This window comes from Garra rufa, chromosome 22 (genome assembly GCF_049309525.1).
Source record: "Garra rufa chromosome 22, GarRuf1.0, whole genome shotgun sequence".
In the NCBI taxonomy this organism is placed as follows: Eukaryota; Metazoa; Chordata; class Actinopteri; order Cypriniformes; family Cyprinidae; genus Garra; species Garra rufa.
In genome coordinates this window covers 13,953,948-13,972,541 of record NC_133382.1, presented here as the reverse complement: position 1 = coordinate 13,972,541, position 18,594 = coordinate 13,953,948, and the positions used below count along the sequence as shown (strand labels likewise).

Below are 18,594 nucleotides of genomic sequence, written 5' to 3'. Positions count from 1 at the left end.
ACCTCCAGGTTACAAGTCTGACTGTCTAATTATTAGGTCACAACTGCTCCCACTATCTAGGTGGTCATCCTTCCTGCCTGTCGTCATGTTGTCTGCCTTGCCTCACTGTTTGAACTGTGTTTTACACCTCACTCTCCTTGCTGTCTCTAGTTTACTGTTAATAAAAACCCATTCTCTGCTCTTTTGCATCTGGGTCCTATCTTTTGCAGAACCCTGAGAAAATGAACCAGCCAACTCAGGACCCAGCAATGAGCATCTATGTAGTTTCTCTTGTTACTGCGAAAGAGAGAATTGCTCTCCAGTGAGGATTGGCATCGCTTCACCAGCAGGGCCAGGATGTGGGGTCCTTTGCCCAGTTCTTCTGGACCAGGGCAAGGGGGCTTGGAGTACCTTAATTCAGCCCTTTAAGAGGTGTTTAATCTCTGCTTAGATGATCCCCTGCCACAATGGGAGATGGAGCAACTAAGGATCCTAGACTATTGGAACCTTTCCAATTATCTTCACCATCACAAAGACTGGCAGATCCTTACACATCCAGAGTCTGTCTGAAGTGAACAACCTGCCCTCCTACCCCCGAGTCAAATTCCAGATGCTTTTCTGAATCCCAGTGAAAATACCAAGATTGAGAAGCAAAAGAGTGGTCCAGACCACTGCATCAGTCTGTGAGTCAGCTCCAGCCTATTGGTCCAGGAGGGCCTGAATCAAGAAGCTCTTAGTCTAGAGGTCTTCAACCCTGTTCCTGGGCACCCACTATTCTGTATAGTGGGTGCTTCTCATTTCTTATTTTTGCATCCTCGTTTCCTTTCCTTGCTTCCTTTCCTCGCGTCTTAGCTCCACCCCCTTAGAAAACGAGGGAAGGATTTAAGGAAAGGAAATGAGGACGGAGGAATCAAAGGATGAACACTGGAATATGCTTGACCATTCAAGCGTCACTTCAAAGTGTCATCAGCTGCGCTAAAGGGATCTGCCCATATGTTGTTATAGTTCATTATTTAAGGCATTCATGATAATTCTTAACAAAACAAGATGTCCTGTTGAAATATATGACATTATTTACAAAAAGGTAAAATTTAAATGCAAATTTTTACGACAGATGTGAAGGGGGAGGAGTGCGTCACGTTTAGTCGATAAAACACTTCCGCATAGGATAGACCTGTGTATCCTTGCTCAAGACTCCTCAGAAAGCCTCCTCACTCCTCGATCCTCGTCTCCTCGCAGTGCAATTAGAGAATTGAGATGTCCTACAAGATGGCTAAGCTTGATCGGTTTCCGGGTCATAGGATGGAGGACACCTGAAGTGGCCAATCAAGCTCCTCAAGACTACTTAAAAAATTGCACGCGGGTGTGCAAAAGCAGGTTGGAAATAAACTTTCCAGGCAAAACTGCTGTCCACTTTACCTGCTAAGACAGAAGTGACAGTTCCTGAGTTGTCTGCCCTTCTTGTTGTGCCCACTAAAGTTGTGCCAATGAATAAAATCATGCCCACAAAATATGTTCCTGCCAGTCTGCCAGTCATGTCTCAGAGATATTACTCTGTGTTATGTTCACAAAGGCACTGAGCTGGCTGCTCCTACTGTCATGGCCACAGAGGCTGTTGCAAAGATATTCAGTTTGCCTATTCTGGCAAATAATTTTGGCCACCACTGTAAACACTTATCGCTATATTATTTCCAATCTGACAAACGTTTTCCCTTATACAGGTCCTTCTCAAAAAATTAGCATATTGTGATAAAGTTCATTATTTTCTGTAATGTACTGATAAACATTAGACTTTCATATATTTTAGATTCATTACACACAACTGAAGTAGTTCAAGCCTTTTATTGTTTTAATTAGGGATGCACGATATGTATCGGTCGATAACTTGCGCGTTTTGTCAGTAAAGCCGGTTCTGTAATCAGCAGTAAATGCCATCAGGTGCGTGATTTCACGTTGAGCCGTATATACTACACACAGCCGTTGTTTACAGACGAGCTGCGCACATTCACACTGATAATGAACATTGCTATGCGCAGCTCGTCGGTAAACAACGGCTGTGTGTAGTATATACGGCTCAACGTGAAATCACGCACCTGATGGCATTTACCGCTGATTACAGAACCGGCTTTACTGACAAAACGCGCAAGCTTTATCGACCGATTGGTATCGGTGCATCCCTAGTTTTAATACTGATGATTTTGGCATACAGCTCATGAAAACCCAAAATTCCTATCTCAAAAAATTAGCATATCATGAAAAGGTTCTCTAAACGAGCTATTAACCTAATCATCTGAATCAACTAATTAACTCTAAACACCTGCAAAAGATTCCTGAGGCTTTTAAAAACTCCCAGCCTGGTTCATTACTCAAAACCGCAATCATGGGTGAGACTGCCGACCTGACTGCTGTCCAGAAGGCCATCATTGACACCCTCAAGCAAGAGGGTAAGACACAGAAAGAAATTTCTGAATGAATAGGCTGTTCCCAGAATGCTGTATCAAGGCACCTCAGTGGGAAGTCTGTGGGAAGGAAAAAGTGTGGCAGAAAACGCTGCACAACGAGAAGAGGTGACCGGACCCTGAGGAAGATTGTGGAGAAGGACCGATTCCAGACCTTGGGGGACCTGCGGAAGCAGTGGACTGAGTCTGGAGTAGAAACATCCAGAGCCACTGTGTACAGGCGTGTGCAGGAAATGGGCTACAGGTGCCGCATTCCCCAGGTCAAGCCACTTTTGAACCAGAAACAGCGGCAGAAGCGCCTGACCTGGGCTACAGAGAAGCAGCACTGGACTGTTGCTCAGTGGTCCAAAGTACATTTTTTTGGATGAAAGCAAATTTTGCATGTCATTCGGAAATCAAGGTGCCAGAGTCTGGAGGAAGACTGGGGAGAGGGAAATGCCAAAATGCCTGAAGTCCAGTGTCAAGTACCCACAGTCAGTGATGGGCTGGGGTGCCATGTCAGCTGCTGGTGTTGGTCCACTGTGTTTTATCAAGGGCAGGGTCAATGCAGCTAGCTATCAGGAGATTTTGGAGCACTTCGTGCTTCCATCTGCTGAAAAGCTTTATGGAGATGAAGATTTCATTTTTCAGCACGACCTGGCACCTGCTCACAGTGCCAAAACCACTGGTAAATGGTTTACTGACCATGGTATTACTGTGCTCAACTGGCCTGCCAACTCTCCTGACCTGAACCCCATAGAGAATCTGTAGGATATTGTGAAGAGAAAGTTGAGAGACGCAAGACCCAACACTCTGGATGAGCTTAAGGCCGCTATCGAAGCATCCTGGGCCTCCATAACACCTCAGCAGTGCCACAGGCTGATTGCATCCATGCCACGGCGCATTGAAGCAGTCATTTCTGCAAAAGGATTCCCGACCAAGTATTGAGTGCATAACTGAACATAATTATTTGAAGGTTTACTTTTTTTGTATTAAAAACACTTTTCTTTTATTGGTCGGATGAAATATGCTAATTTTTTGAGATAGGAATTTTGGGTTTTTATGAGCTGTATGCCAAAATCATCAATATTAAAACAATAAAAGGCCTGAACTACTTCAGTTGTGTGTAATGAATCTAAAATATATGAAAGTCTAATGTTTATCAGTACATTACAGAAAATAATGAACTTTATCACAATATGCTATTTTTTTTTTGAGAAGGACCTGTATTTATTTTATTCTCCCAGCACTCCTGCAATAGCTTTTGTTGGATGTGAGTCCTAATTCTGTATGGCTGGTACTGATTTTAAAAACTCCACAACAAATTCTTAGTGCTTGTATCAGGATCACATCCAGTCTCTTTAAATAAGATTTGGTTGCTGACCAGAATGCAATGCTGTCATAATCCAACAATGACCTAATCAAAGCCACATATATACATTTATACATGATTTTGAAGATGCATCAAAAAGTCTGGTCACTCCCAAAAATGTTAAGGTTCCCTCCATCTCTCACTGTTTCTCATACTTCTGTGCTTCAAATTCAGCAGCATTTTACATCCGGGAACTGCAGGTAAAGCATTAGAGTACCGATGCATAAAATCCATCTGCTGTTAGCCTTCTCACCAGGCGGTGGTGCAAGTGGGTTTTGTTTTGACAAAGACTCAAGCAACAGATGTGAATTCTCTTATATTCATTTGTGATCAACAATTTTAAAAATTACATTTCGTTTTTTCTCAGAAAATAAAAGGGAATCTTTATTTATTTATTTTGCCAGTAATGTGGAAAAAACGATGGCTGAGTGATCGTTGCGAGCCATGGCGCGCCCTCTGTCGGCAGCCCCGAATAGGTCTACTTTTCGTCTGGGATGTTTGTTTGTGCTGGAGGCGGAGCATCGCATGACATACGCACTGACGGTCAAGGGTGCGGAAGTTATAGACTCTACACAATAAACGGTTATTTTATTATTTTTCCATTCTCTTTTGGACTCTGAACTAATTATAATTGAGCTGATGGAGTCTCACTGTAAAGAGGAACCCGTGTTGCACATCGTGGTGGTAGGATTTCACCATAAGAAAGGCTGTCAGGTAAGAGACTGTCCTCATGTTTGTTTATAAATATAATTCTGCTATAAACAGTGGTGTGCTTCACTATCACTCTTTCGGAAAATGGCTTTACCATTGCACCGTTTGTTATTTATCATGGTACGCTGATATACAGTGTAGAAATAAAAAAGAGCAGCTGGAGGAGCACTGAATGATTAATGATTATAAATAATAAACAAAGCCTGTAATTCAGTACTGATGTTGATCGAGTGTGAGAGATCCAGCAGTACTGCCCCTTTTCTCTCCTCCAAAAAACAAGAACAAACACAAACCAAAAAAGCCTTTATATCATGCAGGCCTTTACGTTTTTCTATTCCCACAAAAGTTATAAAGGTATAGAAACGAATAGCACTTATTGTTTGAGTATTTGTTTATTAGTGTGTTCATTCACATTAAAAGACTTAAGTCATAAGTCAGAGCAAAACCTGATTTATTCTTAATAAGGATGTTCCTTCCTCATGGTGCCTGCCATGTTGAGATCACATGACCAGCTGAACAGCGCACACTGGCTGTATCAGAAAGCGCTAACACATCAAGGTATCACATAAATATTTAGGTAATGTACATAAACATTTAGTAGGAGTAAACTTATAAATTAACTGGCATTTAAATTTTAGATTTTGCTTTTATCTCTGTAAACTCTGTAAAAAAAAATATATGAGAAATGTTCATTTGTGGAACTTAAATCTTAAAGACATCAACATTTCAGAAGTTCTGGTAATACCAGTGAAATTTCATGGTTCTCAATTCCAATATCAGATTGCTGGTTAAAAAGCCAAGGCATTTTTTCTAGTATGTTCATTGTTTTTATTGTTTTATTTGCACATTTTAATTTACTAAGTCTCCTTTGTTTGAGACTGTGATGCATGTATATCGCTCTCTTGATTTTGTGCAGGTGTGGTTTGGATTAGGGTCTTTATCTTGAACAGGTTGGGTTGGGTATAGAGTTAAATTACTGCTGACAAGGGGATAAAATTTAGTAGGGATGTTAGTAATATGTCAAATATTCACAACCCTCCTAATTTTGTAAATGTAATATGATCTGATAGCAATAACAAGTACACTTTTTAACATCAGTTAATCAAGCATTTTTATGCTAGAACTTTAGTAGTGATTTAACTAAAATGGGGTATGTTACCACAACTTAGTGGTTGGAACATTGTTGGCCATTCAGTGTTTATATATTTATTTATTTATTTAAAAAACTTGCATTAATATGCATTGACATGTTACCTTTAAGTCCTTGTGATATTGAATGCTCGCAGATCACCTACACCATCTCATCTGTTACTCGGTTTTGGAATTGTTTTAATGCTAAAATTTTATTTTCTTTTAACATACCAGGTTGGTATTTTCACAAAGTTTTCTGTTTTTTTTTTGTTTTGTTTTTTTGTTTTTTTAGATATGGTTTCTAAAACAGTGTGTTGTGACTAAAGTCTGTATTCAGCACAAACTGTACTATAATAATATGTGAGCAAGATGTATGCTAAGTAAGTTTGTAAGTTTGTCATTTTGAGTCATGGTTAGTAGAAAAAAAGTTATTGAAATAAGACCAAAACGCACAGGCTTACTAAATATTTTCCACAAGACTGTACTGAATTTTGTTTAGATAATTGCAGTTTTTTTTTATAGAAGATTGTTACAAGATGATGTAAAAATCATCCTGTCCACTCATTCACATAAAACAATATATTGATTTAACTTCTGTGAGAAGCTTTTTGTGTTTGAAACAGACTGTATGCAAGGGAATGTCAATGGATAAGAATACTAATGTGTTTCATACCTGGGGAGATGAAGAGCTGGGATTTTTAAACTGCTGCTTTTTCATGCACTGAAGAAAGAACATATACAAATATACAGCTTGCTGATGCTGACACCAGTCTATTTGTGATCTTTTCCAATTGCCCTGACAATTTGGGTATTCGTGTTGTGGCACAGAGTTGGTACAGCTCTTTCTGAGAAAAACACACAAAAAAAGTGGTTTAACCCATTCAGGTGCAAGAAGGTGCCAAAGAGAACTTAATTTGGTACTTGCACACTGACGTAAAAGTCTGTTTTTGTTTTGGTCTGTGTGAACCCGCCAATTTACCTAATTTGACATCCCGGTTTGCCAGTTGGCGTTAAATACTGCGTATTGAAGCCAAATGAAGCCAGCAAACAAACTAGGTCAGAGATGGCAGAATCCACCCGACCAAAATAGCCTGGGCATCCATTTAAAAAGATCTATAACCAGAGGAATATTAAAAAGCAGATGAACCAATTTATCAACTTACAGTCTAAGGCTTGTGGCAATTTATTGTTAATTGCTCTGGTTCCTGTGAGTCTTAGAAGGAAGGGGTTGAACTCTCCAAAATTTTGACTGCAGTAACCATTTCAACCACTAGCTGTACATACTGCACCTTTAAAGTCCGTCTAAAGGCAATTCAGAGAATTGTTTCTAAACACATTATGGATGTTAGAAATTTATTGCTGAAAAGAAATTACAAAGACTGTGAACTCTGTAGTACTGAATTGTGGAGATTTTTGTGTTCAGAACTTTTTGGGCGGGCCTGAAATCATGTCTCTCTGAATGGAGCCGCCGAGCATGGCCCCTCCCCTAACACTATAATAGAGCGCATTAGCTTCAGTGGTATGCCCGCTCAATTACCGTTACAGCCTGCAGTTTTCTAGCTAGCTATGTTTTTGTCACGTAAAAGCATATTACCTGCTTGCAATAATTTACAAAACAGCTTGGTCTCCTTACTTAAATTTATTTGTATTTAACAGTTGATAAAGGCGCCAGCTTTCCTGCGAGTGGGTGTGGTTTCACCACTGTCAGCGGACATGCCTCCAGCATTTGAGAGCAGAAAATCCTGTTTATTTTCTTGAGATTTTGATAACTTATTTACTTGGTGGGTTGTTTTTATCATTCAAATTTTGAAGGGTTTTATTAACACATGTTCTGGTGTGTCTAACATATAAGAAACATGGAAGTTTGCATCTTACAAATCCCTGAAAGAGTGTTCTCAAAAAAAGTGAAAGTTAGTTTTCAAAACAATGTACTTAAAATGTTATACATGCTAAGGTATATATATTATTTATGCCACGTCGTAAGTTAGCATGGCAAAAATAGATTAACATGGTAAAAAGTCAATTATTTTGTTTATTTAATGGTTTTATTCACATTTATAATATAATAGACATTTTAATGTAATTTCATGGTTTTATTAAAATAGTTGAGAACAAAGATGTTCAAATATTTGAGTTATGTTAAAAATATGCTAGATTTTTGTAGTTTGCAGATAGCCCTTTGAGAATCTTATTCAGTCATTGACCCCAAATCAGTCTACAGTTGTATTTTTATTTTTATTTCAGGTAGAATTCTCATATCCTCCCATTGTTCCCGGGGCGGGTCATGACAGTAACACACTCCCAGAAGAATGGAAGTATCTGCCTTTCCTGGCACTGCCTGATGGAGCACACAATCATCAGGAAGGTAACGTTTCAATTTACACTACACTTTACTTAAACAAAATTTCCAGTATTTGTAAAATTCTACCTAAATACTTTGTCTTTAATTGCAATTGCAATTTGTCAAAATGTTTTGCAAAGCTGAAGTGAAATAATTTTGCACTTCAAGATCATTAACTCGGTCCATCACTAAGCTCACTCTTTGGTTGATTAGGTCTTTTATGGATTTAAAGTCCACTGGCAGTCATTAAGTTTATCCCTTAAATCTCATCTTTGACTATCAAAATGACACTGTGATACTGCACTGTTTGTTATGATGAGTAGATTTGCAAGCATGCAGAACTCAGCACTGAAGAAAATTCTGTTGTTTTGAGCTGATTCTGTATAACTTAAAAAGCTCTCATTGGTCATTGCATTCATGAAATTAACAGATACACTATATAGCCAAAAGTATTGGGACACCCCCTTCTACTGAACAGGTTTGACTATTTTTGTAATTTTCATGAGTACAAATCTTAATGTTTAAGCATATAATGTTATTCTCGGGAATTGTGTGCTTTTAATTTTATAGCAACAGTTTGGACAGGACATTTTCTGTTCTAACATGATAATGCAAAAAGAAATGATTGATTCAGTCAGTGTGGAAGAACTAGACTGGTCTCCAGAAAGCAAAATCCTAATCCCAGTTGAACACCTCTGGTGTGACTTTAAATGCAGACCTTGAGCCAAAAACTCATCACCAAACACCAATTACTTGTACATACACTATATGTACAAAAGTATCGGGACACCCCCTTCTTTAGAACAGAAAAAGGCTCTTCCAAAACTGCGGCAACAAACATGGAAGCATAATTCATGTGTTAAATAATTTCCATCTCTGTTGCAACAGTTTTGGAAGTGTGTAAAATGACTTGTTGGCACAAGGTTTGCATTTAAATTCACACCAGAGGTGTTCAATTGGGATTAGGACTTGGCTTTATGCAGACCAGTCAAGTTCTTTCACACTGACTGAATCAATCATTTATTTTTGAACCTTGCCTAATACACAGAGGCATTGTCATGATAGAATAGAAAAGTGTCCTGTCCAAACTGTTGCTATAAAATTAGATGCACACAATTCCCTAGAATATCATTATATGCTTAAACATTAAGATTTGCACTCATGGAAATTACGGAAGTAGTCAAACATGTTAATTAGAAGGGGGCATCCCAATACTTTTGGCAATATAGTGTATGTCTGTGATTGGCTACATTACTCAATGCTGCAAAAGCACATTGAAAACAGAAACTTATGACCAGCCCCTACCCGCAAGTTGACAGGATAGGTTACAGCATGGGTGTCAATTCCTGGAGGGCCGCAGCCCTGCAGAGTTTGGTTCCAATTAGGGGTGTAACGATATTACAAACCGAACCGAAATATCGCGATACACCAACCACGATACGTATCGCGAAACTTTCGTGGCGTACCGCGGTACTCTCACGCCCCCTGCTGCCCATTGTTGAGGTTGAATAATTTAACCAATTTAAACACATCTTTATTTTATCACATTTGATTAAATTGTATTAGTAATGATGAGCTTTTGTTCTAAATATTGTATTCTAAAGTTAGTATTTTCCAAGTGCATGTCATGTCATGTGACACACTCGGTTACTACTCAGGGCACGACATTAACGCTTGTCCGGGACAAGTGGATTTTGTGAAAGGGCAAGTGAAAGGGGATTTTACTTGCCCAACCGGACAAGTAACCTGATTAAAACATCAATTACAAACAATAACTAGCGCAGCAACGAAACTTTGGTGAGCATAATTCAGATTTTATTACTTAAGATAACTGAAAACGGACGGTATCAAGCTCGTGCAGGCTATCTGACTCACAGAAAATCAACACTAATAGGCTCAACAGCATACACAAAGAAACAAGCATGAACAAACACTGCGGTAGGAAAGCACCATTACGATTGCAAACGTGAGTGACATTGATTTTATACAACAGTATTTCAATAAACTAGTAGTTAATATTAACTGACTTACATTTTAGACACATCATTAACCATTTTTGCAAACGAAAATAGTTCTAAGAAAAGCAACAGCAGAACCTCCGTGAATCTCCGAGCGACACAGCGGTATTTCAGTACTGAAGGATTTAGCATTTTTTTAATGAAGAGTCAGTGAACGAACTGGTTGATTCCATCTATGGTTGAATCCGTGACTCGCTCATTAAGACAGTGACTACTGCCACCTATTGGTGGTTCGATTTTACATTTAAAGGTATTGCATTTTTCCAATATTTTAGATTTATGTTTAAAAAAAAGTATAACATTAATCTTATTACATTATGTATTTGCAATTTTACTGTGTAAATGCATTTTTTGGAACCTCTTATCTTCATTAAACAGTCTAAGTAAATACAGTTAAATGTCAATTTCATTGCAGGCCCGGTTTTTCCTGTGCAATGGAAAGATGGAGTTTGTTGATACTGATTTAATTTGTGCAACCATACAGAGTCTAATTATTATAATTTGATGTATTGATAAAATTTAAGAATTTGATGTGAATGATGACACATACAGTTAGTAAGGTTAGGAAAATAAAGTTAAAAAGTGTCCTAGAAATCAATTTAAGGCAAATATCACAAATATTCAGATTAAAGTAAGACCTTATAGAGTAGTGATGAGACTGTTGCTTCAGAATGGATTAATTTACAGCAAAAAGGGCTTTTTTTTTGCCCGGACAAGTAAAATTTTCACTCTGACAAGTGAATGTCTAATTTTCACTAACTTCCTCAAGTATCCTGACTGTACTAAATGGGTTGGCAAAGTTAATAAAGAAAAAGTTTAGTTGTTCTTGTTATTAAGTGAATCTATTGTTCCTTAGCATTGCTGTTAAGTTGACATCAACCCTAACCCCACAGCAAACAGGAACCGAACCGAACCGTGGCTCCAAAACCGTGAACCGAACCGAATCGTGCCTTTGGTGTATCGTTACACCCCTAGTTCCAATCCTGTTCCAACACACAAACCATGTCGTTTTCAAACAAGCCTGAAGGACTTGATTAGCTGGATCAGGTGTGTTTAATTAGGGTTTAAGATAAACTCTGCAGGGCTGTGGTCCTCCGGGAACTGAGTTTGACACCCTTGGGCAACGGGATTGTTTGTGATAGTAGGAAACTGGTGGTTTGAAACCAAGTTCCTTACTACACTGCAGTTTTAAGGACAGAATTCTCAGCAGTTGTGTCGATTGATGAATTTGCACATGGTTTGTCTTTAAGCATGTTTCAAACATTAGAACAAAATAAACACTGTTCACCACAGAAGGTCTTTAAATAGACTAAATAGGATTCTTAAAGGCTCATTAGAGTTTCGAGTAGTATTGGGGTGTTTAGCTTGAGTGGGCTGAACAACATAATATCAAAATCACAATTAATGAAACATTTTAGCCGGATTATGATTAATGAAGATTTTTTTGTTTTGTTTTGTTTTTTTTGCCCTCAAAGTTTATTAAAGGTTTGTACTGTAAATATACTCAACTACTAAAGGTGTCAATCACAGGACACAAAAACGACTCCTAATAGACTTTCAAACTTAAATTCAAATTTTCAGTAGAATTTACTAGAGTTAACCCATTTTATTGTATTTAACAGACACCCCGAGCAAGTTGTAATAGTTCAACCAATTTAGTCCCAGTTCAATTAGTCAGATCCAGATAATCTCTTTAGCTCATCCACTCAGTTTGTTCCACACTTGTGTCAAGTTACTCCAGTAATCTCTTTGAGAACTTCCCTGATTTGCCAGTTGCCTTGTAACTGAGAGGGATTACATCAGGTTGGGCCTGAGCCAGGTTGAGTAAGATGTGGTTATGTAGATTGAGTTTAAACATTAAAAAACGTTGGGTTGAAAGTAACCTAATTTGGGTTGTTTTACAACTCACTGATTGGTCAACTGAACAAATCCAACTGAGAATTTGTTTAACCTAGCATGTTTGGATAACATAGCATAGTTGATACATGCTTGTTCAGCGTTAACTGGGTGTGGATTAGGTGCCACCAGATAACTGATATACCATGCTGGACTGTTCCAGTTGTCAAGTGGTTCCTTGGTGAGCTCAGTATAAGAATCAGCTTTCACAGTGGTGAGACCCCCTTCTTATGATTGATAGATATTGCTGTACTTGGCTGTGCAGTTGTTTGGGTAGCTCGTCAATGTACTAAATTTCTGTAATGCATAAAATAAGCTTTACAAAAGTTCTTGTGGGAAGAAAAAAATACTGAAGATGGTAGTACATAATTTTGTTAACACAAATACAGTTGAGTCACAATGTAAATGCATCTGACTTAGGATCACTGAAGTACACGTAATCTTTCATGATCTTGAGCACTTTCTCTTCCATTAGGGTCATTCTTTACTTTCCTCTAGGTTGGCAGTTGCCTCAGTGACAGCCTCCGCATTTCAGTGTTTTGCCTCATTAGTACATTTCAGAAGTACTGTACGATTCTTACTCTTTTAGAAGCAAGCCTCTCTCCTTCCCATGGCACAGCATACTTACACCAGAAATGACACAGAAAGCATTAGCAAGTACTTTATAAACCAACCTTGAGAAACATTATATAAAAATCTGAAAATGCATTTTATGACCACCATGACCTGTGATCGGTCATTGATCATCGATGTATTATGTAAGACCTCATAATTATAGGGCTAATGGTGTGTTCAATTTTTACTTGGAAATTGTAAATTCTGAGTGCCTAGTATACTTATAACACTAGTTCGCGATTTGGTAGCCTATCCGTCCACTGCAGCTCAACTGAGACCTGATATGCAAATGCCCCATTTCCGATTGCAATCCAATGACAGGGAGGCACTTTTTGAAATGTCCCATAGTCCTCAAATAACATTTTAGTCCCGTCTTGTCTTGTTAACGAAGACATAAATTTCGTAATAGTTTTTATTATAATATATTAATTTTAGATCTCCAGCGTCTCGTTTTATTCACAGAAAAAAATGTCCTTTAACAAATATTTTTCGTCATCATCTTCATTGAGGAAATTAACACTGGTGCAGTAGGCTACTATCCAACCTTTATTTGTGGACATGAAACTATGACATTATCTGACTAATTGCTCTTATTTTATCTTTGGATGCTGAAAAGGCGTTTGACCTTGTGAAGTGATCTTATTTATTTTATACTTTAGAAAAATTTGGATTATGGATACGTTTTATGCATCCGCTTGAAGAGGTTATTACAAATGGTCATAGAACAGGCTTTCTCTCAGATCCTGACATGTCAGTGCTGGGGTGGTTGTTGGAGTGGCAATTTTCTGGGCGTAAGTTTAAATGTTTTCTAAATCAATTGCACTGCTTTGTGGGGCACAATAAGTTCACATTTGTACTTACTTCCTTTCTGTTTAGGTGTTTTGATCCTGCCTTTATTTACTTTGACATTAATAGGACCCCTACTTTCAGCCAAATGCATTAAGATAATTCTACAAAAGTGTTTGGAAAAGTTTATGATGGTCTGAATAGGTTGATGGCTAAATATGGAGATCAGAGAGGTATGAAGATTGAGAGATTATCAAGAGCCTTAAAGGTAAAAAGCAGAATTTTGACTTCAATGTAATGCACTGCAAGCAGTTGTCAGTAGTCACGGAAAACAGTCATTTTTTTCTTTTAGATTTTTTGCCTAAAAGAAGGATCTCAGTTTTACCACTATTAAGTTTAAGGAAATTGGATGAAAAACAGTGTTTAATTTAACTAAACAGCTGAACAGGGAAAGCAGGGAAGGGCAGAACTAGGCTTGGAAGACAGGTATAGCTGGGTGCCATCAGAACAGCAGTGAAAGTAAATACCATATTTTTATAAATAATAGATAGTGTATATAAATAAGTGAAAGAATAGGGCCTAAAACACCAGTGGTAACTTGAGATGACTTTAAAAATTTGATGTTGTGTGAGATTTTATCAAAGGCCGCTCTCAGATCGAGCAAAATAAGTATAGTCAATACATGCCATGGAGATGTAAGGCCGGTGGACATTCAGAAAGGCAGAAGCATGGTAGAAACAGTTCCCCCGCCGTATATTGCAGGATCAACCACCAGTTATTATATAGAAGAAAGTGTGATCCAGATGAATACAGACCTTGCAAACAGCTCGTTAATTTTCATTGTTTCCCACAACCAGAGATCCAGACAAGAGCCATTTAGCTAAAGATCTTGCACAGATTACATATTATCCCTTATGCAGGGTGGATACAAGAGAATACATCCACTGTTGATGGAATTGTCATGTAATTAAAGCCTGGTGGGCTAAAATTTTGATCAAATTGAGTCAGATGGTCTTGGAGTTAAACCTATTATCAGTACTTCTAGATCTTCCTTATAAACTAATTTCCAAAAAACATGCCAGGCTGCTGGGAAAAATATTTTGATGTCTTAGATCAGAGATAAGTTCCCTTCTATTAAGGGCTGACATACAATTTTAAGAGATATTGTTCTTTTGCTGCTCTTGATATATTGTATTTACTCCTCACATATACTTTAATCGCATTTGGATATATCTCAATAATATTGAGGCTTCTGCCTGTGATATTTTATGTATGACATTTTATCTGCATATGTTTTTAAAAAGTACATTGTGTTATGTTTCTTTACGGACAGACACTGTCTACTTTCATTTGCCCCCTCTTGATGGACAGCAGAAATGTGTTTATGGAGTTTCTTGCTACAGACAGATGGAAGCTAAGGTTTGTGTATAAATAATTTATACTAATTGTTGTCATAATAGTGAATATGTGACCCTGGACCACAAAACTAGTCTTAAGTAGCATGAAAATACATTGTATGGGTCAAAATGATGAATTTTTCTTTTAAGCCAAAAATCATTGGGATATTAAGTAAAGATCATGTTCCATGAAGATATTTTCAAAGTTTCCTACCATAAATATATAAAAACTAAATTTTTGATTAGTAATATGCATTGCTAAGAGCTTCATTTGGACAACTTTAAAGGCAATTTTTCTTAGTATTGTGTGTTTTTTTTTTTTTTGTCTCGGCCAAATATTGTCCTATCCTACCAAACCATACATCAATGGAAAGCATATTTATTCAGCTCAAAAATTGACACTTATGACTGGTTTTGTGGTCCAGGGTCACTTACAGTGCCTTGCGAAATTATTCATACCCCTTAATTTTTTTCACATTTTGTTATGTTGCTGCCTTATCAGGGCTTGACATTAAGGTTTGACATGTGCTTGTCCTTCGGACAAGTAAATCAGACATTTGCTTGTCCGAGTAAAAAATTTACTTGTCCGAGGCAAAAAAGAGCCTTTTTTTGCCGAAAATTAATCCATTCTGAAGCAATAGTCTCATCACTACTCTATAAGGTCTTGCTTTAATCAGAATATTTGTGATATTTACCTTAAATTGATTTCTAGGTTACCTATACTCTATGGTTACCATTCATATTAAATCAGTATCAACAAACTCCATCTTTCCACTGCATAGGAAAAACCCAGCATTGAAAATGCTATTTAAATGTATTTACTTTACTGTACTGTTTAATGAAGATGAGAGGTTCCAAAAATGCATTTACACAGTAAAATTGAAAGTACATAAATAATGTTATAAGATTAATGTTGTACTTTTTTAACATATAAATCTATAATGTTGAAAAAATGCAATACTTTTAAATATGAAACCGAACCACCAATAGGTGGCAGTAAGTCACTGTCTTAATGAGTGAGTCACGGATTCAACCATAGATGGATTCAACCAGTTCGTTCACTGACAAACCTGATTCATTAAATTAAATGCTAAATCATTCAGTATTGAAACAGCACTGTGTGTTTCTCAGATTCGCGACTGTTCTGCTGTGTCTTTACGTATAGACCCTTTTACTGTTTGTACACAATGATGACGTAGCAACGTATGCGCGCGCATATTGGCAACGGAAGTATGGCGAGAATCAGCAGCGTGTCAAGCTACGCGAGCGGATTAAGCAACACAGACAGAGAAAGTTATTTGGAAAAGTTGACTTTATCAAATGGTATCCGGCTACCAGATCCGTGTACTATAGTGGAGTGGATAGAAGACGTTAGCAGATGGCCAAATATACAGTGGCCAGATATATATACGTATTTAGTTGAGAAACCGAGCGTGTACACCCGAGAGAAATTACGAGCATATAAATCACTGGATGCTTATGAATACGTTGTCTGTGGTCATGTACAGAACGTCAAATACCATGACATAGACTCAGAGTTTTGTGTGTTGAAATCAACACGTTTAAAGGGATAGTTCACCCAAAAATGAAAATTTGATGTTTATCTGCTTACCCCCAATGCATCCAAGATGTAGGTTACTTTGTTTCCTCAGAAAAACACAAACGAAGATTTTTTAACGAAAACCGGTGCAGTCTGCCAGCCTTATCATGGACGTGGATGGGCACCAAACCTTTAAAAGTAAACAAAAACATGCACAGACAAATCCAAATTACACCCTGCGGCTCGTGATGATACATTGATGTCCTAAGACATGAAACGATCGGTTTTTGTGAGAAACTGAACAGTATTTATATCATTTTTTACCTTTGATACACAGCCACGTCCATCTGTAATGTGCACGAGTTTGGCATCAGTCACGTCACATGAGCACGCGCTCTGTCGTAGAATACGCAAACGCCGGAAGCGATCTGTCGCATGTATACGACACTCATTGTTTACACAGAGCACAGAGATTGTGGGTATAGCGGCTATTCAAAATGGTAATTACTTGCGCGTATCCTGATTGTTTAAACCGATTTAAAGCTAAAAGATTACATTAGTTTGCGCAAACTCATCCGGGACTTTTCACTGATTTCCCCTTACGACGTTTGCGTATTCTACGCCAGAGCGCGTGCTCATGTGACGTGACTGATGCCAAACTCGTGCACATGACAGATGGAGGTGGCTGTGTATCAAAGGTAAAAAATGATATAAATACTGTTCAGTTTCTCACAAAAATCGATCGTTTCGTGTCTTAAGACATCAATGTATCATCACGAGCCACAGGGTGTGATTTGGATTTGTCTGTGCATGTTTTTTTTTACTTTTAAAGGGTTGGTGCCCATCCATGTCCATGGTAAGGCTGGCAGACTGCACCGGTTTTTGTTAAAAATCTTCGTTTGTGTTTTTCTGAGGAAACAAAGTAACCTACATCTTGGATGCATTGGGGGTAAGCAGATAAACATCAAATTTTCATTTTTGGGTGAACTATCCCTATAGTCGCCTGCAGCCACAGGCGCCACCGGTTCTTCTGAAACGGCCGTGATCCTGTCGGAATCCTATAAAACTTAAGCCCCTTGGTGGAATATCTATTAGTGCAACCGTAAACACAACAACCAGACATTTTGATGCTGGGAAACCGTTTTGATAAACTTTAGTTGCTAACACGTTAGAGCCAGTGGGGAACAACACCACTTCCGTTGCCAAAATGCGCGCGCAACTATTTGATCACGTGGGTTGTAAAAGGGTCTATAACTATTTCGATTAACAAATACGGTCAGTGATGTGTCTAAAATGTAAGTCAGTTAATATTAACTACTAGTTTATTGAACTACTGTTGTATAAAATCATTGTCACGTTTGCAATCGTAATGGTGCTTACCTATATAATATGTTATAAAATATTTATCTTTTTTTTCTACCGCAGTATGTTTGTTTCTAGTTTTAAAATTTCCGTGATTCAGATAGGCTGCACGAGCTTAATTGATACTGTCCGTTTTCAGTCACCGTTTACACTGTAAGTAATACAATCAGAATCATTCTCACCAAAGTTTTGGTGTTGCGCTAGTTATTGCAATATAAAATTCTCCTTCACTTGCCCATTCATAAAATCCACTTGTCCCGGACAAGCGGACAAGCGTTAATGTCGAGCCCTGCTTATGTTAAACTACTTTAAGTTACCTTTTCCCCACGTCAATCTACACTCCCTACTCCATAATGGCAAAGCAAAAAATAGGTTTTTAACGTTTGTGCAAATTTATTATAAATAAAAAAACTGAAAAGATCCCGTTGCATAAGTATTCATACCCTTTTCTGGGACACTCGAAATTTAGCTCAGGAGCATTCATATTGCTTCTAGATGTTACTACACTTCGAGTGGAGTTAAACTGTGGCAAATTCATTTGAATGAGTATGATTTAGAAAGGCACACATCTCTCAGAAAAGGTCTAACAGCTGAAAATGCATATCAGAGCAAAAACCAAGTCCTGAGGTCAAGATAACTGCCTGTAGAGCTCAGTGACAGACTTGCGTTAAGGCAATGATCTAGGGAGGAGTTCAGAAAAAAAATACATTGCTGCATTGAAGGTTCACAGAAGCATGTAGCCTCCATTATCCATAATGGAAGATGATTGGAACAACTAGGACTCTAGAAAATGTCTGCCAGCCCCCATCCAAGCTGACAGAGCTTGAGAGGTGAAAAGGTGAGGCAAAGAATGGCAGATAATTGCCAAATGCAGATGTGCAAAGCTTGTCACATCATACCCAAAAAGACATGAGGCTGTAAAGGAGCTTCAACTATGTACTGAGTTAAGGGTATGAATACTTATGCAATGTACTTAATTTTATTTTTAATAAATTTGTAAAATTTGCA

At 37.9% G+C, this 18,594-nt stretch overlaps 1 protein-coding gene across 1 annotated transcript in view; it reads left to right on the top strand.

Annotated features, from left to right (window-relative positions):
- Positions 1-4,327: 4,327 nt before the first annotated feature.
- Positions 4,328-18,594, top strand: part of avl9 (AVL9 homolog (S. cerevisiase)) — a 34,446-nt gene continuing 20,179 nt past the window's right edge. The window contains exons 1-3 of the mRNA XM_073828340.1: positions 4,328-4,503; positions 7,876-7,996; positions 14,621-14,706. Of these exons, the coding sequence (XP_073684441.1) occupies positions 4,429-4,503; positions 7,876-7,996; positions 14,621-14,706 (282 nt within the window). The 5' untranslated portion in view covers positions 4,328-4,428. The remainder of the gene's footprint in view (positions 4,504-7,875; positions 7,997-14,620; positions 14,707-18,594) is intronic.